Source organism: Pocillopora verrucosa, chromosome 11 (assembly GCF_036669915.1).
Source record: "Pocillopora verrucosa isolate sample1 chromosome 11, ASM3666991v2, whole genome shotgun sequence".
Taxonomy (NCBI): domain Eukaryota; kingdom Metazoa; phylum Cnidaria; class Anthozoa; order Scleractinia; family Pocilloporidae; genus Pocillopora; species Pocillopora verrucosa.
In genome coordinates, this window is record NC_089322.1 from 17318848 (window position 1) to 17336730 (window position 17883).

General features: G+C 38.7%; 1 protein-coding gene and 4 pseudogenes across 1 annotated transcript; 2 read left to right on the forward strand and 3 right to left on the reverse strand.

Annotated features, from left to right (window-relative positions):
• Positions 1-5309: 5309 nt before the first annotated feature.
• LOC136284225 (uncharacterized) lies at positions 5310-12191 on the reverse strand (annotated as a pseudogene).
• LOC131775839 (zinc finger protein sdz-12-like) lies at positions 6667-8218 on the forward strand. The gene is made up of 3 exons (XM_059091950.2): positions 6667-6920; positions 7218-7316; positions 7833-8218. Exons 1-3 carry the CDS (start codon positions 6789-6791, stop codon positions 8121-8123), a joined length of 522 nt encoding a protein of 173 aa, XP_058947933.2. The 5' UTR covers positions 6667-6788; the 3' UTR covers positions 8124-8218.
• On the reverse strand, positions 8413-11747 carry LOC136284317 (uncharacterized; annotated as a pseudogene).
• A 609-nt stretch (positions 12192-12800) lies between the features above and the next one.
• On the forward strand, positions 12801-13563 carry LOC136284090 (uncharacterized; annotated as a pseudogene).
• Positions 13564-14489: 926 nt separating this feature from the next.
• Positions 14490-16102, reverse strand: LOC136277011 (uncharacterized; annotated as a pseudogene).
• Between the last annotated feature and the right edge of the window lie 1781 nt (positions 16103-17883).

The window sequence follows — 17883 nt, forward strand, 5'->3', positions numbered from 1 at the left end:
AAGTATATTTTTGGCAGGAGACGTGGATGCAATCGGGTGGTACTTCAACGAGAAGCGATGCAGGGATGAATATGCCGAATTGGAATTAAGATTAATGTTTCTCAAAGAGAGAAGAAAGCCAATGAACCAAGAGAAAAAATCTCGGAAACGGAGATCAATAAGACAATCAAAAGATACACGACGGCAGGTTTAGGAATCGAACCCAGGCTACATTAGCGAGACCCAATCGTTCTCAATATCGTGGAGTCATACTAACTCACTCAAAAAGAAAGAAAACAAGTTACCTTAAATACAAGAAGTAACAAATGGGCGGGCTTTTGGCAGTAAATAGAAGTAAAATCGTGCGTTTACGAGTACTTTTTTGTGCCCCATTGTAGTTGAAAGAGGAAAAAGTTGTCGCAAACACATGCTATTTCGCTCGATGCTATTTAGAAATCATTTCGGCTTATAATTTTGTCTAAGTTAGGATAATTTACAATGACTGCCACCATTTTTCAGATGATCTATTTTAGCTACTTAATTTGCAAGTTCTTTCGAGATGGGGAACGGAAAGGACCAGGGAAAAAAAAGCTCAGAATTGGAATTAAGAGTATTGTTTCTCAAAGAGAGAAGAAAGCCAATGAACCTGGAGAAAAAACCTCGGAAATGCAGATCAATAAGACAATCAACAGATACACGATGGCTGGTTTAGGAATCGAATCCAGGACACATTGGCGAGACCCAATCGTTCTCAATATCGTGGAGTCATACTAACTCACTCAAAAAGAAAGAAAACAAGTCACCTTAAATACAAGAAGTAACAAATGAGCGGGCTTTTGGCAGTAAATAGAAGTAAAATCGTGCGTTTACGAGTACTTTTTGTGCCCAGCGTTTCATACGATTCCGAGAAAGACTAAAGCACACATGCAAATTAGTAAGGAAATGATTTCGCACGCGAGATTTCAAGCATAACGGGAAAAATACTCTCCCTTGCGTGATCTTACACGACACAATGCTCCACGTGATTAGCATAATACGTTGAACAGCATAATTTCTCAGAAATCAAGCCCTTAAAATGATAGCTATTTGTATCCGAACCTTTTATCCTGACGGACACCGTTCATATTAAGTCGCCTTTTGAAGAAGTCATCAAAATATCTTCTGTCTTGTCGTTGACGATACGTCGCTTTAAGGTAAGCTCTGAAATAATTTAAAAAATTAAGTGGATATTTGTCTCGCCCACTCGTGTTCCATCAATAAAATTGCGAGTTTGTATTAAATAAGAAAAACTTATTCCATTGTAGAAAAAAGACAATCGGTATGAGGCATGAGGTCTTGCTTTCATGTAAATCTTTCAGCAAAGTAAGCCAGTAACAACACACCAGACCATATGATCACAGACAAAAACAAGCAAGAAAAATGTTATCGATCTAAAGTGCTGTGTCCCTGCAATCTCTGTTTTTATTAGAATGTTTAGTGAGAACCGAGAAAACTGAGTGTTACGGGATAATCTGACACCTTTTTCCTTTTGATTTTGAATATAAATTACCGGCTACGTGTTATATCCTGTTCGCATTGTAGTTGAAAGAGGGAAAAGTTGTCGCCAACACATGCTTCGAGGGGAAGATGTAGTGAACCGCTGCTTGGTTATTAGATTATTTAATACTTGGCTGGTATTTTCTGCCAGAGAAAACACACCAATGGATACTGGAAATAAGCTGTAATCCAATCGCAGATAGATTTTGGAATAGCTAATCGTCTTCTTTTCTTTTTTTCTTTTTGCCCTGCATAAACTAACGAGTGAACCACATGCTTTTTTTGTTTATCAAGGCTTGAGTTTGAGATTTTGTGCAAATTTGGAATAAGAGATTGCCTACTTACAATGGTTTGTGGCCTTCGCGAGAGCCTCGTCGATTAAGGTCGAGATTTATCGGAATATGAAAGGTTCGCATCAGTTGTATCATTTTAAGTTCAAACGTTTTTTTTTTCGCTCCTTTACCCAAAACGTATACGCCAAACAACTTACATTCCATGACGTCCAAAGTCCGGTCAGAACATACCCAATCATTTCACTAAATGAACATTGGGCAATTTTTCACGTGCTTGAATTGTCTTCCACCAATCAAATTTCATTTTGCCAAATTAGACTAAGCTCCATCTTGTTTCATTTCCCTGTAAACAAACTGCATTTAATCACGTATTATAACTGCATTGTCTAACCGCAATGAAAAAATTCAGATGGAAGTAAATGCTTCTGATAGTGAATTTTTTACGTAATTCTTCCCTGTTTTGACTTTTCCTTCGAATAAAATTGGCTTTTAGCCATCTCGGATTTAAACCAATCGCGTCTTCATTCCTTGTCAACAACCTGTTTTTTATTACGTATATCATACACACAGAGGGCAAATTACAGATAGGTTACAACCAGTCAAGGAGCCCCCTCGGAAATATTGTCCTTTTCTCTTGTTAAATGTATCTTTACTTATTCGAGATCGCAATGTATCTTTGGTTGAGGTCTATTGGAGATATACAGAGTTTCAGTTTATTTTTCCTAGTTAAAGAAGTTGGAATTATATTTTTCAGGCAACTAATTGTAGACGAATAATTTTGATTTTCTCTCTGTTAGAGGAACGGCAGTAGACTTAGTAGTCTTTTAGAACGACGGCTTAGACTGAAGAAGAGTACAAAACTATTAATTTACTGGCGTTTTCGATGTTATTTAGAAATCATCTCGGCTCATAATTTTGTTCAGGTTAGGATAATTTACGATAAATGCTACCATTTTTCAGATGATCTATTTTAACTACTTAATTTGCAAGTTCTTTCGAGATGAAGAACGGAAAGCTCCAGGGAAGAAAACGCTCAGAATTGAAATTTAGAGTATTGTTTCTCAAAGAGAGAAGAAAGCCAATGAACCTGGAGAAAAAACCTCGGAAAGGCAGATCAATGAGACAATCAAAAGATACAAGACGGCAGATTTAGGAATCGAACCCAGGCCACATAAGCGAGACCCAATCGTTCTCAATATCGTGGCATCATACTAACTCACTCAAAAAAAAAGAAAGCAAGTTAGCTTAAATAGAAGAACTAACAAATGTGCGGACTTTGGCAGTAAATAGAAGTAAAATCGTGCGTTTACGAGTCCTTTTTGTGCCCGGCGTTTCATACAATTCCGTGAAAGACTAAAGCGCACATGCAAATTAGTAAGGAAATGATTTCGCACGCGAGATTTCAAGCATAACGGGAAAAATACTCTCCCTTGCGTGATCTTACGCGACACAATGTTCCACGTGATCAGCATAATACGTTGACCAGCATAATTTCTCAGAAATCAAGTCCTTAAAGTAATAGCTATATGCATTTGAGCCTTTTATCCTGACGGACACCGCTCGTATTAAGTCGCCCTCTGAAGAAGTCATCAAAATATCTTCTGTCTTGTTGACGAAACGTCGCTTTAAGGTAAGCTCTGAAATAATTTACAAGATTAAGTGGATTTTTGTCTCACCCACTCGTGTTCCATCAGGAACATTACGAGTTTGTATTAAATGAGAAAAACTTATTCCATTGTAGAAAAAAGACAATCCGGTATGGTGCATGAGGTCTTGCTTTAAGTCTTTCAGCAAAGTAAGCCAGTAACAACACACCAGGCCATATGATCGCATACAAAAGCAAGTTATGAAAGTGTTATCGATCTAAGGTGCTGTGTCCCTGCTTTCTCTATGTTTTTATTAGAATTTTTAGTGAGAACCCAGAAACTAAGTGTTACGAGATAATCTGAAACCTTTTCCTTTTGATTTTGAATATAAATTACCGGCTACGTGTTATATCCTGTTCGCATTGTAGAAGTTGAAAGAGGAACCAGTTGTCACAAATTCATGCTTTGAGGGGAAGATGTTGTGAACTCCTCCTTGCTTATTAAATAACATAAAACTTGGCAGGCATTTTCAGTCAGAGAAAAATTTAAGGTGACAAATCAAACTACGAATTCTTGAACACATCATTTGACTTCTTTTGAAAAGATGTAGGTTTAATTAAGTTAACAGCGTAATTGGATATTTATCAGCCCACAAGAGGAAAATGAAAATAAGGTGAAATTCAACTCACAGATAGATTTTGGAATAACTGATCTCTTCTTTGCTTTTTTTTTTTTCTTGTGCGTCAGGGCTCGAGTTTGAAAGTTTACGAAAATTTGGAATAAGAGATTGCCTAATTGCAATGGTTTATGGCCTTCGCGTGAGCCTCATCGATTAAGGTCGAGATTTATATGAAACGTTCACATCAACTGTATCATTTTTAAGCTAAAACGTGTTTTTTCCGCTCCTTTACTCAAAACGTACACGCCAAACAACGTACATTCCATCACGTACCACGACAACAACGTCCAAAGTTCATTTAGAATATACCCAATCATAGCACTAAATAAACATTGGGCAATTTTTCACGTGCTTGAATTGTCTTCCACCAATCAAATTCTATTTTGCCAAATTAGACTTCGCAACATCTCGTGTCATTTTCCTGTAAACAAACTGCATTTAATCACATATTCTTAACTGCAGTGGCCCACGACTGTCACGGCAAAACAAAAAGTCACGGCACTACAAACTTTACTCACGGCAAAACAAAATTAACTCACGGCAAAACAAAATTAACTCACGACAAAACAAAATTAACTCACGGCAAAACCAAATTAACTCACGGCAAAACAAAGAAAACGAGTTGGTCAGCTGTTGGTCAGCGGTAGTTGTTTGCATCTGAAATGATACGTCGTGTAACAATAACTCACTGCTCGCTCGAAAAACCGCTATTTTTCGAGCTCACGATATTTTGCTCCGCGTGTGTATCGGAAGTTGATGAAGATGCAAACTTTTGTAAAAGCTGTGGTAGAGGTACGTTTCTTAATTTGAAGTGTTCGTATTTGAATTTCTTTTAATTCCAAATAACGATAGGCGTGAGAAGACACTTCTACAAACTAGCTCATTAGCACGTGTCTGGAATAAGATTGTTCATGTAGCCTGTGTGTAAAAAGAAAAAATTCATAATGTATGTGCCTTGATGAATTAAGGATTTTCCAACAGGTGGAAAATACTGTACGCCTGCAAACAGTCAGAGAGCGCGAGGTTAAAGACCAAAACATTCCTGATTATTTCCAAAATCATTTATCTAAAATTAATAACTTTATTCACAATTCAAGATTATTTACAAAAAACAGTTGATAAAAAATCAATATACGAAATTTCATAAAAATTCAAAATCATGTATAATACAAAAGCATTTAGCTTGAAAATTTCCCAAAAAAAAAAAACAAAAAGAAAAACAACAAAAAAAAAACTTTAGATGCCCGTGGTGGCGACGTTTATTTTGCAGTCTAGGGAGTGTTCTATCTTGCTGTCAAAAGGCGTTCGTAAACCTCTCACGCATGCGTGTACCAATCTTAGAAGTTCGAACGAGATTTGTATCCTGAGCCATGCGATAACGATGTTATACGGCTCGGTGTCCTTCTGAGCTATCTTATCTGCAAGATGCTTCTGGAAACGCTGAAACTCATTTCCCCATTGCGCTATTGGTTCCAAACACTAAAGGTGTGAATGAAACAATCTCTACATCTAGTACCTGCTGCTGGTACTTGCGTTTCTTCTCGTCCTCTTGCTCATTGAATACTTCAGATGTTGTCTTGTTCTGGTAACACTTGGAGTTAACGTGCGTAACTCTTACATCGAAAAATGCCGTAATTCCTCTTGACCAGAAACCTCCCGCCTTGATGTCTAATCTTGCCTCAGAGCTTGTGACGGCACTTCTCAAATGTAGCCGTTCGTTGTCGAGGGGTTGAAGGCGTGGTTCAGTTTCCACATTGTTGAAGACCTTATTGATGAATGCCGTTAATAAATCACGGACACCATCATGTCTCTGCGCTACAAAGCCCCCCTTTTTACATGAGAGGGCATGGCCTACAGTAAATTTATCCCCACACACATAGACTTTGTAGATCGTTCGGAGGCAAATTATACCGTAAGCGTAGCGAGTCTCTAAACTCCTGTTTATTAAGGACTAAGCCCTGATCTGCGAAAGGCATAGCATTTAACCAAGAACTTGCGCCCTTGTCTCTCGATTGATTAACTAGTGGCAGCAGATCTAGGGATAGAGTTGAGTCAATGCTTTCCAATTTCTCTTTGTCACGCGCCCTCTTAAGTGCCCGATGATGTCTCTTAAGCTCCTCCGTAGAGCTTTCGCCTGGCGCCATAAATGTTCTCTGCGATGTGATAGAATCTACGTGCGCAGTAGTTATTGACTTCGAGGAAGCAAACTGTTGTGGCGCCTTAGCTCTCAAATTTGGCATGCCCAGACCCCCTTGAGCCGCTGGTAAGGTGACAAGTAGACGCATCTCGTTAGGGAGAGGCTCTGATTGACCGAACAAAGTTGGAAGAAGTAGGTCATCAATCGCCTCCTGGATTGGATCGACTTAATCCTCAACCAAATCTATAGTATGCATGAAGTAGATGAACTATGTCTTGTACCCTTTTGTGAAGGCAATGTACGCTGTGTGAGGCTGACTCTTTGCAATTTCGGAGAGCCGTTCGATTTCCTCTTTCCACATGCAATTTTTCTCCTCACAATACTGACCTTTGTATTCTTGCGACGCAATGACTGCTCTTAGATGGCGCTGACGCAAATTTCCCTTTCGTAAACGGTCGTTGCCATTTGAAACGGTCGATGCCATTTCTAAAACTAGCCGAGCAGACGACAGCCCTCGTGAATAGCTCGTACGCTGTTGGCACGCTCGGACGTCACTTCCGGGCAGTGTTGTTTATAAGATGGCGGAGCAATCCACGTGCGCGAGAGTTGAGCCAGCTGAAACAGAACGAACCCATTCTTCTTGTGCAGAAACAAAACAAAAATCAATTAAGAAGCCAACGGGGTGGAACTCCTTTATGCAGTCAGTTGCGGTGAGTTTGTTTTGTATTTCCCGAAATATTCAATCATTTTCAGCCTAGATAAAGTGCTTGTTCAAATAGTCTAAAACATGTTGTTTCCCTTACATCCTTTATATCCGATTACAAGTGATTAAGATTAAGTGATCAGAAATATCAGTGAAAAATAAACCGCATCTAAAATTTTCGTTTATGTCATTAACAAATATCTTATCTATAAGTGTTGCACTTGTATTCGTTATTCTTGTAGGCCTTGAAATTACATTCGATATAAGCTGATATAGTTTCCTCGTACTTTGTATCATTCCACAGCCAGATGTCAAGGAACAACTTGGAAAGGGGGCAGGAATCGGGCAGGTTTCCAAAGTGGTTGGCAATATGTGGAAGAAATTGCCGAGAGACAGACGAAAGGTTAGTTATAAACTTCTAACATTGCGAATGTTTGTGTATTAACCCTGCCCCATTACAGTGGACTGCTATGTGGTTTACGTGGCTAACTTTGTAAGGACCGAGAGTGTAAATGTTCTCGTCAAACTTTCCAATTAAAAGTATTTTAGGTTATGAATGTTGATCTTGAATCAAGCTGGGACCTCAAGCTGAATGTCAATTTTGCAATATAATTTTCAGACTTGTTATTTTTCCAGACAGAACTCTTAAATATACCTGGGGGATAGCAAGGCCCATTATAATGTACCAATTAATTTAACCTAAATTTTAATTAGAAATAACCTACATGTGGCGGATCCAGGTTTTGAGGAAAGGGGGGGGGGGGGGCAAGGGGGTATTATCCTCAAAAAATTATGATAGGAGGTGAAAAAAACTGTCTTTGCAATCTAGTTTATATAAAAAATAGGAGGGATCAAAAATAAACGATTGATCCCTAATATATTTCCCCCCTTTTAAAATATCATACTATGATCTTCATAGGACTGGAAAGATAAAGCACTGAGCTTGAGGGAAGACCTTGATATGGGAATAGCAGAGATAAAAAAATGTCCAACCTGCAGCACCCAGTTCACAAGGGAGAAGGACTTCAAATACCACCAGAAAGGTTGTCATGAGTGCATTTGCGAGGAATGCAATGAATCGTTTGACCATGAGCAAAAGCTAAAGAGGCATAAAGACAAGAAACATACAGACAGCTACAAGTGTGATCATTGTCAAAAGACTTTTGCAGAGAAACGAAATCTTATAAGACACCAAAAGTCACATGTTTAATTAACCTATCCTGCATTTAGTGATTTTAACTGGAGATGATTTGAAAGGACTATTGGATCAATCTAAAATACATAATTGTTTTTGTTTTTAAATTATTATTATCGATTTTTGAAATTAATTGTGGTCATTGCAGCACATGTACATCATGTTACTGTTCAAACAAATTTTAAATCATTACAAATGTTGTGTTAGACTTTAACAGGAAAGAATGAATTAAAACTTATTTACAATGTCAAAACCTCAATCGTTTTAATAACCTTGTTGTTCAGGGGCAGATCCAAGGAGAGAGGTTTTTAATCTAGGCAATTTGCCTTAAGTGAATTTCCCTCTATGTTAAACATTATGCGAACATTCCATTGTTTATTCACTAAGATTTCTCTGTTTTCCTATTTTTCCCTTTGCATGTGCTTTGTCTTGGATTTCATAGTATGGGACCCAGACTTCTTACTACTTTTAGTGTTTGTTTGTACTGCTTTAGCCAAGTCATGGGTGCGCTTCCTCTTGGAGGTTGGTTCTTGTAGTTGTACTGGTCGCCCTTTTGATACAACCTGACGGCTTCCACTACCACACTTTCGTTTTCTGTTGGGCTGGACTCGGATCTTTTTTCCATTTCCGGTTTTTTTCACCTCACTGGACCCAAAAGAAAAAAGAGCGCTTGCCAAATTAGAATGCATAGATCTAGCAGCGGTTAAGGATGTTACCCTTTTTGCGAACCTGATTACACCTTTGGCCAAATTAAGGTCTCTTCAGCTTTGGAGCTTTTAAATTATTTGTTCACAAGAGTTTCTCAACAATTGTTCAGCATTTGCAATGGAATCATCCTCATCATCATCATTGCTCTGTATTGGTTCAGTGGAATGTTTATCCTCATCATCATTGCTCTGTATTGGTTCAGCAGTTGAGCAGTTTGGCCCTTGTTGTGCTGTTTCCACACTAGTGGATGCCTCTGTTACAAAACCATTAGAACCATCAGTTTGTGATGTTTGTCCAGCATCACTAGAGCGTAATGGCTTATAACAAGCAACAGGAAGTGTCTTTCCTATTGCTAGCCAGGCCAATTTCTGCCTCTCACGTGTATTACTGACTGGAATGAAGTTTATGCAGTCTGCTAGATTTGCCACCCACAGGACATACTGGTGTTTGCATGGGCTCCCGTCTTTACCAACCGTGCAGGTACATATCCCAAGAGTCATGTCCACTGTATAACTGACAAAGAACCAATGAGACAATTCATAAATATCTCAATACAACTGGAATTTTTGTTTTTTCAATCTGTAATAGATACATTCTAGACCTTCAACTGGTTGATCCACTAAGATATTAATGGAAATATTCCTAACAGCAGAGTAAGGACTTGCTCTTACTCTGCTATAAAAAACTCAATACCCTGCCAAGAAGGGAAATTACTAAAGGTACCCCACCCCCTGGACAATATATTACTCATGTTTTGGTCTTCCTTATGCTAAATCAACATCCTTGGAATGCAGCATATGGATGAACTGCAGGAATTACATGTATCTCATATGTTATGCATGTTATGTCCCCATGTTTTATGTATTTTTGCTCCAAAGGGGAGGAGCCTAGAAACACTGCCCCCTCCCCCCCCCCTGCACTGCTTCCCCTATCAAAATAATTTGAATCAGACAATGGGGGAAAGATAGGAAAATAATGCCCACCCACACATGCCCTCTTGTACCATCAGAGCGTTATGCTATTGTGACGGCTAAGAAAAAACACTACTGACCTGTGACTGCTATCTGAAGAGCTTCCAACTTTGAATACATTATTGCCAAAGGTCTCTACAGTTGAGAGGTAGGCATCAAGATCTTTTTTATCGGGGACTTTAAACCCTGTGCTTCCGTCTTTCCCTTTGCCAAAGAATCGATGTCTGTACACGCCATCAAAACTCCCATCAGCAATACTGAGGAGGTTATTCTTGTAGTGATCTTCCAGATCAATAGTCAGCTTGTCTAGAAGCCCAACAACATTGTACTCTTTAGTGCGCTGCAGAATTACATCCTTAAGAACCAAAAACTGAGCCTCGGCAAAATTGTTGGTGTGGTTACCTCTAACAGGCAGTTCAGTTCTAAAGCATAGAGCAAAAGATTCTTTGTCATTGTATAGATTTTGCAAATAGCTTACTAGATTTGGGTATTTCTTGCAACGGCCATCATTCAAAAGTTCACTGAAGCGGTTCTCAAAATCTTGTTTTGTCTCGGAATATAAGGACCTCTTGAAAAGGGTGAGAAAATAGGGTCTATCTGCTTGGCTGATACTGTTCTTGCTCTCGTGAAGCCATCTCCAAAGTTGTTGGAGCATGTGGAAGATGCAAAGAAGTAAAACAGATGTTGGCCAAACAGACTTCAGAGCATTTCTTTCCTCTTTACAGTTGTCTGTAAGGATGACTTGGGGGCCTTGTTCCCGACCACGATCATTGAATGCATACTCTGGTAAACAGGACCAAAGCATTTCAAAGCCCTGTTTAAGTGTACGCTCCTGCTCATCACTGGTGATCAAGATGCCAAGTGGAAGTGCTCCAGATACATTGTTTGTGCGCATTAAAAACACTTCAAGATTGTGCTCTTCTGTATTAGAAGTAGCATCAACAAAAACCATCTCACCAGACTGCTGCACTTCCTTGTGTACACGGTTCATGAGAGGCGTTACAATAGCAATTAAAAGAGGCGTATTATCACCTAAATATATCTGGTAACAAGTAGTAGCTTCAGGGTTGTCTTTCTTGTATTGTTCAAGCCTTTCGGCAAGTCTTTCAAACATCATAACGCCCTGTCCACCATACCTATCCTTACCAAATTGCGTGTAGAGGTAACTAAAGTCCCTTTTTCTTGGCATAACTGCCCAATTGGCCTTTTTCCTGTGAAATTCCAATTCATCCTGACATGATTCTTTGAGTTCTTTCAAGTACTGTTGCCTTGCGGTTGCTGGTGTATGCCCACTTTCAAACAGCTTCAAAACTCTTTCTGTGCACTCAGGAGAAAGGTCACGGAAATTAGAGGTCTCCAGAGTTTCAAGTGAATGGTTGTGGTCCCAATCTATGTCCACAGAACAACATCCCTCGCTGTCTATTTTGACTATCATCTGAAAGGGGCAATTGGTGTTCTTAACTCTGGCAGATGGATTCAAGTACAATTTCTGCTGTGGATCTTTACTTGGACTCCAGTTGCGAGTGTTGTGTTGGCATCTATAGTAGTTTTGCAACACATAGCCGCTTGTTGGTACCTTCTTTGTCTTTAACTTCACTGAGATGCTGTTTATCACTTCATATTCGGATATCCATTGCTCCAGGTTTTCTTTCGTTATATCTTCGGTCAAAAAGTGCACTTTGAACTTTTCTCCATTTCCTGAAATTGCCTTCAGGTAGTAAAATGAATCATCTGGAAGCGAAGCCAGAAAACTCTAATTTGGGTCGATTCAAAAGATTTTCTTTTCGATTCGACTTCTTTTATAGCTGAAGATATTAGATCTTTGAGAAAATTGTCGGGTTTGTCCGCCATTTTGATTTGATAAAAATCGCGATGGTTTGTGGGAAAGCTAGTCACGCATTGCTCTGATTGTCACGCATGTCGTCGGAGAGAGTCGGAAATATCGGTTCCTTCTTGGCATCGACCTTTACGATGGCATCGACCGTCATGAGAAATGGCATCAACTGTTTTCAATGGCAACGACCGTTCCGAGAAATGGCATCGACCGTTTCAAATGGCAACGACCGTTCTGAGAAATGGCATCGACCGTTTCAAATGGCAACGACCGTTTACGAAAGGGAAATTTGCGGCGCTGACCTTCAGTTGTTAAATTGACTTCATCTCCAAACACCCTCTTTGCTTCATCTGCAAGTGCCTCAGACTTAACAATCAGCCAGCTCTCTGACCCGTTCACGAGATATCCAAACTTTTCTCCCTCTTTACTCAGTTGCTTGTACCAGTCGTACAACTGCGGGATTCTCCTTCCTCCAACAGAGTCGTCTGCAAGCCACACCTGTTTAACCATCGGGCAGTGCGCCCTCAGATTCTGAATCATTATAGATGTATTGACTAAGTACCATGGCATCGCTAGGGGATCTGACTGAATATGGTTAAACGGTGATGTTTTGTGAGAGAAAAAGCTTTCCACTATTTTCTCAATTTCTTCCCACTTTGCCAACATCTTTAGGTTTTTTACAGTGCTCCTTTTCATTGCAAGTTAAATGACCAACTCCTCTCAGCCTAGATACAGTGATATGACATGTAGTGTTGAAGGATCTTTCTTAAAATATATGAACCTTTATTTTACTTAGCAATTCACTCAAGCATAGAAAAACAAGGAACAAGTTCTGAAGATAGCGATTTTACTAGTACCTAAGTGAAGTCATTTGTAAGCTTCAGGAAAAGTAAGGGGAAAGAGTGGAAATCCCGAGTGATAAAGTCTAGTAAAGAAGAGAAAAAAAATAAAGAGGTTGTTGTTCACTTGGGTCTTATGGAGTGGTGATGGAAGTGGAATGAGAAGGATCAAATTCTCAAATCAAAGAGGGGTAAAAGATTGCCATTACGGGTGTCACCTAATGCAAGTTACGCTACTCTACGACAACAAGCAGAAGAAAAATGGAAAACATTCCACAGCAATCTTTATGGTGGAAGTCAGGCGTACCATTTACTATTGGAGGATGGGCAAAATGGCTTAATGGGAGATCCAAATATTCCTCTCCAGCAACTTGACAGTGAAAAACATCTGACAACATCTGACAGGGAATTACTGAATGCAATCAAAGAGGACATAATGGCACATACCGACACTATTATTGAGCATGGGTACACAGGAACTGTTCACGCTTCTCACACTGAAGAGACCCTTAGTTCTGTAGCAATCAGTTTAGTGACCAAGAGGCTTGTTTACCTCAAGGAATTCCTGAATGGGTTAGATTCCTATGGTTTGAAAGACATTAACCAAACCCACCCAGAAGCTTGTAAGCCACTCTATGTGAAAAATGTAGGTAAAAATGATGCAGTTGATGCAAATTACTTGTTTTCATCACTGCACCCAGAACATGCTAATGGATCTTCTTCAAGATTTCCTCTTTCACCTCGATGATCCAAATGTTAATTGTTCTGGGTATGCAGAGGAAATGGCAAGTTGTGAGGACAAAGGCAAGGAAGCTGCAGGATCAAAGGAAGAGTTGCTCCTGCCTGACCTTACACTAGCAGGTGTTTTGGGCTGGTTGACTGGGCAGAAACACAAGCCTATCAGTGGAGAACAAATATCAATAACTGTCAAATTTGATCATGATTGTCTTATCAGGAATCCAAAACACCAAATTTGTTTCCCAGTAGTTAGAGCTTGTGCAAAAGAAGTCACTTTTCCCATAGCTCACATGAAAATACAGGAAGCTTTGAACGAAGTCTTAATGTTAGCACTATCCAAGGGACAATCGTTTGGTATGTCTTAATGCTATTTAAGACTTTTGGTAAAATGGTTTTCCATCAGGGACCATTGCAGAGAGATTTACAGGAGAAACAGATGTTGCTTTCACAACCGTTATAACATTGTTATTGAGTTTTTAAAAAAACCACAAGTTAATGTTAAAGTTATTTCTGAGGCATACAAATGCAGCAGTCATATCAACTTTGAAAATAGCTTAAAAGTACTTTGAGATTCCTTATAATACACGTTCAGATGACCTTATTTCTGTTAGAACAACGTTCTCCAGTGCAAATTTCTTTCATTAATGTTAATGTTAGCACTATCCAAGGGACAATCGTTTGGTATGGCTTAATGCTATTTAAGACTTTTGGTAAAAATGGTTTTCCATCAGGGACCATTGCAGAGAGATTTACAGGACAAACAGATGTTGCTTTCACAACCGTTATAACATTGTTATAGAGTTTTTAAAAAAACCACAAGTTAATGTTAAAGTTATTTCTGAAGCATACAAATGCAGCAGTCGTATCAACTTTGAAAATAGCTTAAAAGTACTTTGAGATTCCTTATAATACACGTTCATATGACCTTATTTCTGTTAGAGCAATGTTCTCCTGTGCATTTCTTTCATTAACAAGTATAGCCTCATGTTATGGTTATTGATAACACAAATACAGTTTTTATACAGTCTTGGAGATCAATTTGATCAATAAAATAATGAAGTTGTTGTTATATTTTGAACATGAAGTCTTCTTGAGTCACTTTCCTTTAATAATAATTTTTTTCAACCAAGCAGTAACCTTAAATGCTTGACACAATGGCTGATATACTGTACAGTAATGTTAACACCAAGTGACAGTTGGTGTGGTTTTGGAACAAAAAACAAGGCATAACTTGCTTAAAATGAGAAATGTCTAACAATATCTCAAGTGATCTTAAACTGAATTTTAGCAATTATGCACCATTTACAGCTGTGGTTAAAAGTTTACGATAAAGTCACACCGCCTCTTGCCAGTGGTTTGAAAGGCTGATTCCAAGGGCATTTCTAGCATAATCAAAGTAATCTTGATATTCATTTACATTTTTCCTCTGAATTATGTGCTGAGATACACAGTCAGTTTCTGACTGAGGAACATTTAGCAGAAGGTTTCCAACAGCCCCATGAAAATCAGGCAAATAGAATAGTGAATAAGGTCTACCAGGGCCAGTGTTGTGTCTACTTTTCCTAATTCTGTGGCTGTTCCAGTGTTCTTTGACAATGTCAAGGTCTTTCTGGATAACTGGTGCAAAACAGTTCCACAAACATTCCATATTTAATTCAGAAGAAGAGTCCAAGACACCCTCAAGTTCCAAATCTTGGAAAAAGTTGCGCCACCACCTTGACCTGCTCTGTGAATAAAATGACCACCACCCTTCAATTCTTTGGTTTCTAGGTGACGAGACATAACGGTGGGCATCAGCATCATCATGAAAATAAGACTGCATTGATGCTGCCAATCCATTTTCAGTGCCAAGATCTGTAATTAGCTGTCTAGGGCACCCCTTCAATTCCTTTACAGTACTTAAGAAGTAAGTGGCAATGTTGTCCGGTGACTTGTTGGACCTGGTAACTTCAAGCCATAATATTTTCCGGCTGAAGCCATCTATAGCCCCATGTATGGGAAACCCAAAGGGCTTCAGTTTGTCATAACCATCTATGTGCCAAGTATCATTTGGCCCAAGACAGTGATAAGTCCTCCTCTTCAACCGGTGAGCTTTACTCAACTGGCAACCTTCTGGATCTACCTCTTTTAATATATCTTGAACTATTATATGAGGAACATTCAAACCTTCTATCTTTAAGGTGTGCCATACCATCCTGTATCCCCCACCTGATCCAGGTCCATGGATAATCTCAAGGATACGTTTTCTAACTGCCTCTAAAACTTCACCAGAATTATCCGCCTTAAAAAAACTCCTTCTCTTGAGTCCATATGTCTTTAACCGCCTTAAAAAGTATGCTGTTACTTATTTCATGGTCATGACGCTTGGCAAGGAAATGAATTATTTTTTCATAACTAAAACCGCGTTGAAAATAATATTTGATAATGGTCTCTTTATCAATCTCCACCTCAACTTCATTGTTGGAGTCTTCTTCCTCACTTGAATCTTCTAACCTTAGGTCTAAAACGTCAACTTACAAAAATATAGGGATGAACACAGGCCACTTTTTCTACCTCTTAACATGTACAATACCACACAATACAATACAAAGAGAATCAAAAAGAAAAATATGATTGACTGACTGTTTGCAGGCGTACAGTATTTTCCACCTATTGAAAATCCTTAATTCATCAAGGCACATACATTACGAATGTTTTCTTTTTACGCACAGGCTACATGCACAATCTCATTCCAGACACGTGCTAATGAGCTAATTTGTAGCAGTGTCTTCTCACGCCTATCGTTATTTGGAACTAAAAGAAATTCAAATACGAAAACTTTAAATTAAGAAACGTACCTCTACCACAGCTTTTACAAAAGTTTGCATCTTCATCAACTTCCGAACCACACGCAGTGCAAAACATTATGAGCTCGAAAAATGGCGGTTTTCGAGCGAGCAGTGAGTTATTGTTACACGACGTATCATTTCAGATGCAAATAACAACCGCTGACCAACCGCTGACCAACCGCTGACCAACTCGTTTTCTTTGTTTTGCCGTGAGTTAATTTTGTTTTGCCGTGAGTTAATTTTGTTTTGCCGTGAGTTAATTTTGTTTTGCCATGAGTTAATTTTGTTTTGCCGTGAGTTAATTTTGTTTTGCCGTGACTTAATTTTGTTTTGCCGTGAGTAAAGTTTGTAGTGCCGTGACTTTTTGTTTTGCCGTGACAGTTGTGGGCCACCGTACTTACCGCATTGTCCAATCCCACTGAAAAAAATTCAGATGGAAGTAATTGCTACTTATAGTGAATTTTTCACGCAATTCTTCCGCGTTTTGACTTTTTCTTCCAATAAAATTGGCTTTTATCTACTTTGGACTCTACTCAATCGCGTGTTAATTCCCTGTAAAACAGCGTGGATTTTATCACTTATTTCACACAATGAGGGCGAAGTCCAGATAGGCAACAACCTTTGAAATATTATCTTTTTCTCTTGTTAAATGTATCTTCACTTATTCGAGATCGCAATGTATCTTTGGTTGAGGTCTATTGGAGATATACAGAGTTTCAGTTTGCTTTTAGTAGTTAAATTATGCGGATTTATATTTTTGAGATAACTGACTGTAGACGAATAATTTTGATTTTCTCTCTGTAAGAGGAACGCCAGTAAGTGTAGTCTCTTTCGCAACCGTTATTTGGTCTCGTTAAGCAACGCGCTCTCTCTCCAACGGGAAATAGAAGGCGTCGAGCTACATTTTTACTGAGAAGTATTTAGAAAAGAGGACAATAGCCCACAAAATATCTGTGTGAGTTCAGATAAATTAGTTTTTTTTCTGTCTTTCTGCGATACTTTCGTTCTAATGAAAGTTATGCTCTTTTCGGTTACAAAAATGAAAACATTAAGTACACAAACTGTCTCATCTCCAGCCAAAAAAACAACTCTTGCATGTTACGCTCGCCTATGTTATAAAAAAAAACCAACACAGAGAACAAGAGCAAACCCATCATACATTAAAGTGAGAGAGCCGCTTCTCTAAGACGCAAAAGTTTGGAGATATGTCGCTATGCATGCAAGAGTTATTTTTTGGGGGTGGGTGGATTACTTTAAACATTGTAAGTGATGTCTACATTCTTACAAAAGGAAAGAAGAGTATTAACGCGGTAAAGGTTATAAGCTTCCAGAATTGCCTTACAGCATTTATTTTTGTTTCCAGTTTGAGAATTATTTTGATTAAATAACAATCAATTGATGTGCGTTAGCATTCATTTATTCTACTGTATGCATGCTCGAGGAATCATGAGCGTTCTATTGTTGTGCAATATTCTTAACTGCGAATACAAAGTACCTTTGCATGAATTAAGAAACGTTTTCATCGAGCAGTGGGTCTGAAAACCGCAAATAGCTTTGAGAACATGTTTTCACCGAATGAGCGGGCTTTTGGCAGGCAATAGAAGTAAATCAGCAAAGTGAGCCAGCAACACACACTAGTCCCTATGACAAAAGCACGTTATGAAAATGTTGTGGATCTAAAGTGTTGTGTTCATGCTTTCTTTGTTTTTATTAGAATGTTTAGTGAGAACCAAGAAAACTGAGTGTTACGAGATAATCTGAAACCTTTTTCCTTTTCATTTTAAATATAAATTACCGGCTACACGTAATATCCTGTTCGCATTGTAATTGAAAGAAGAACATGTCGCAAACACATGC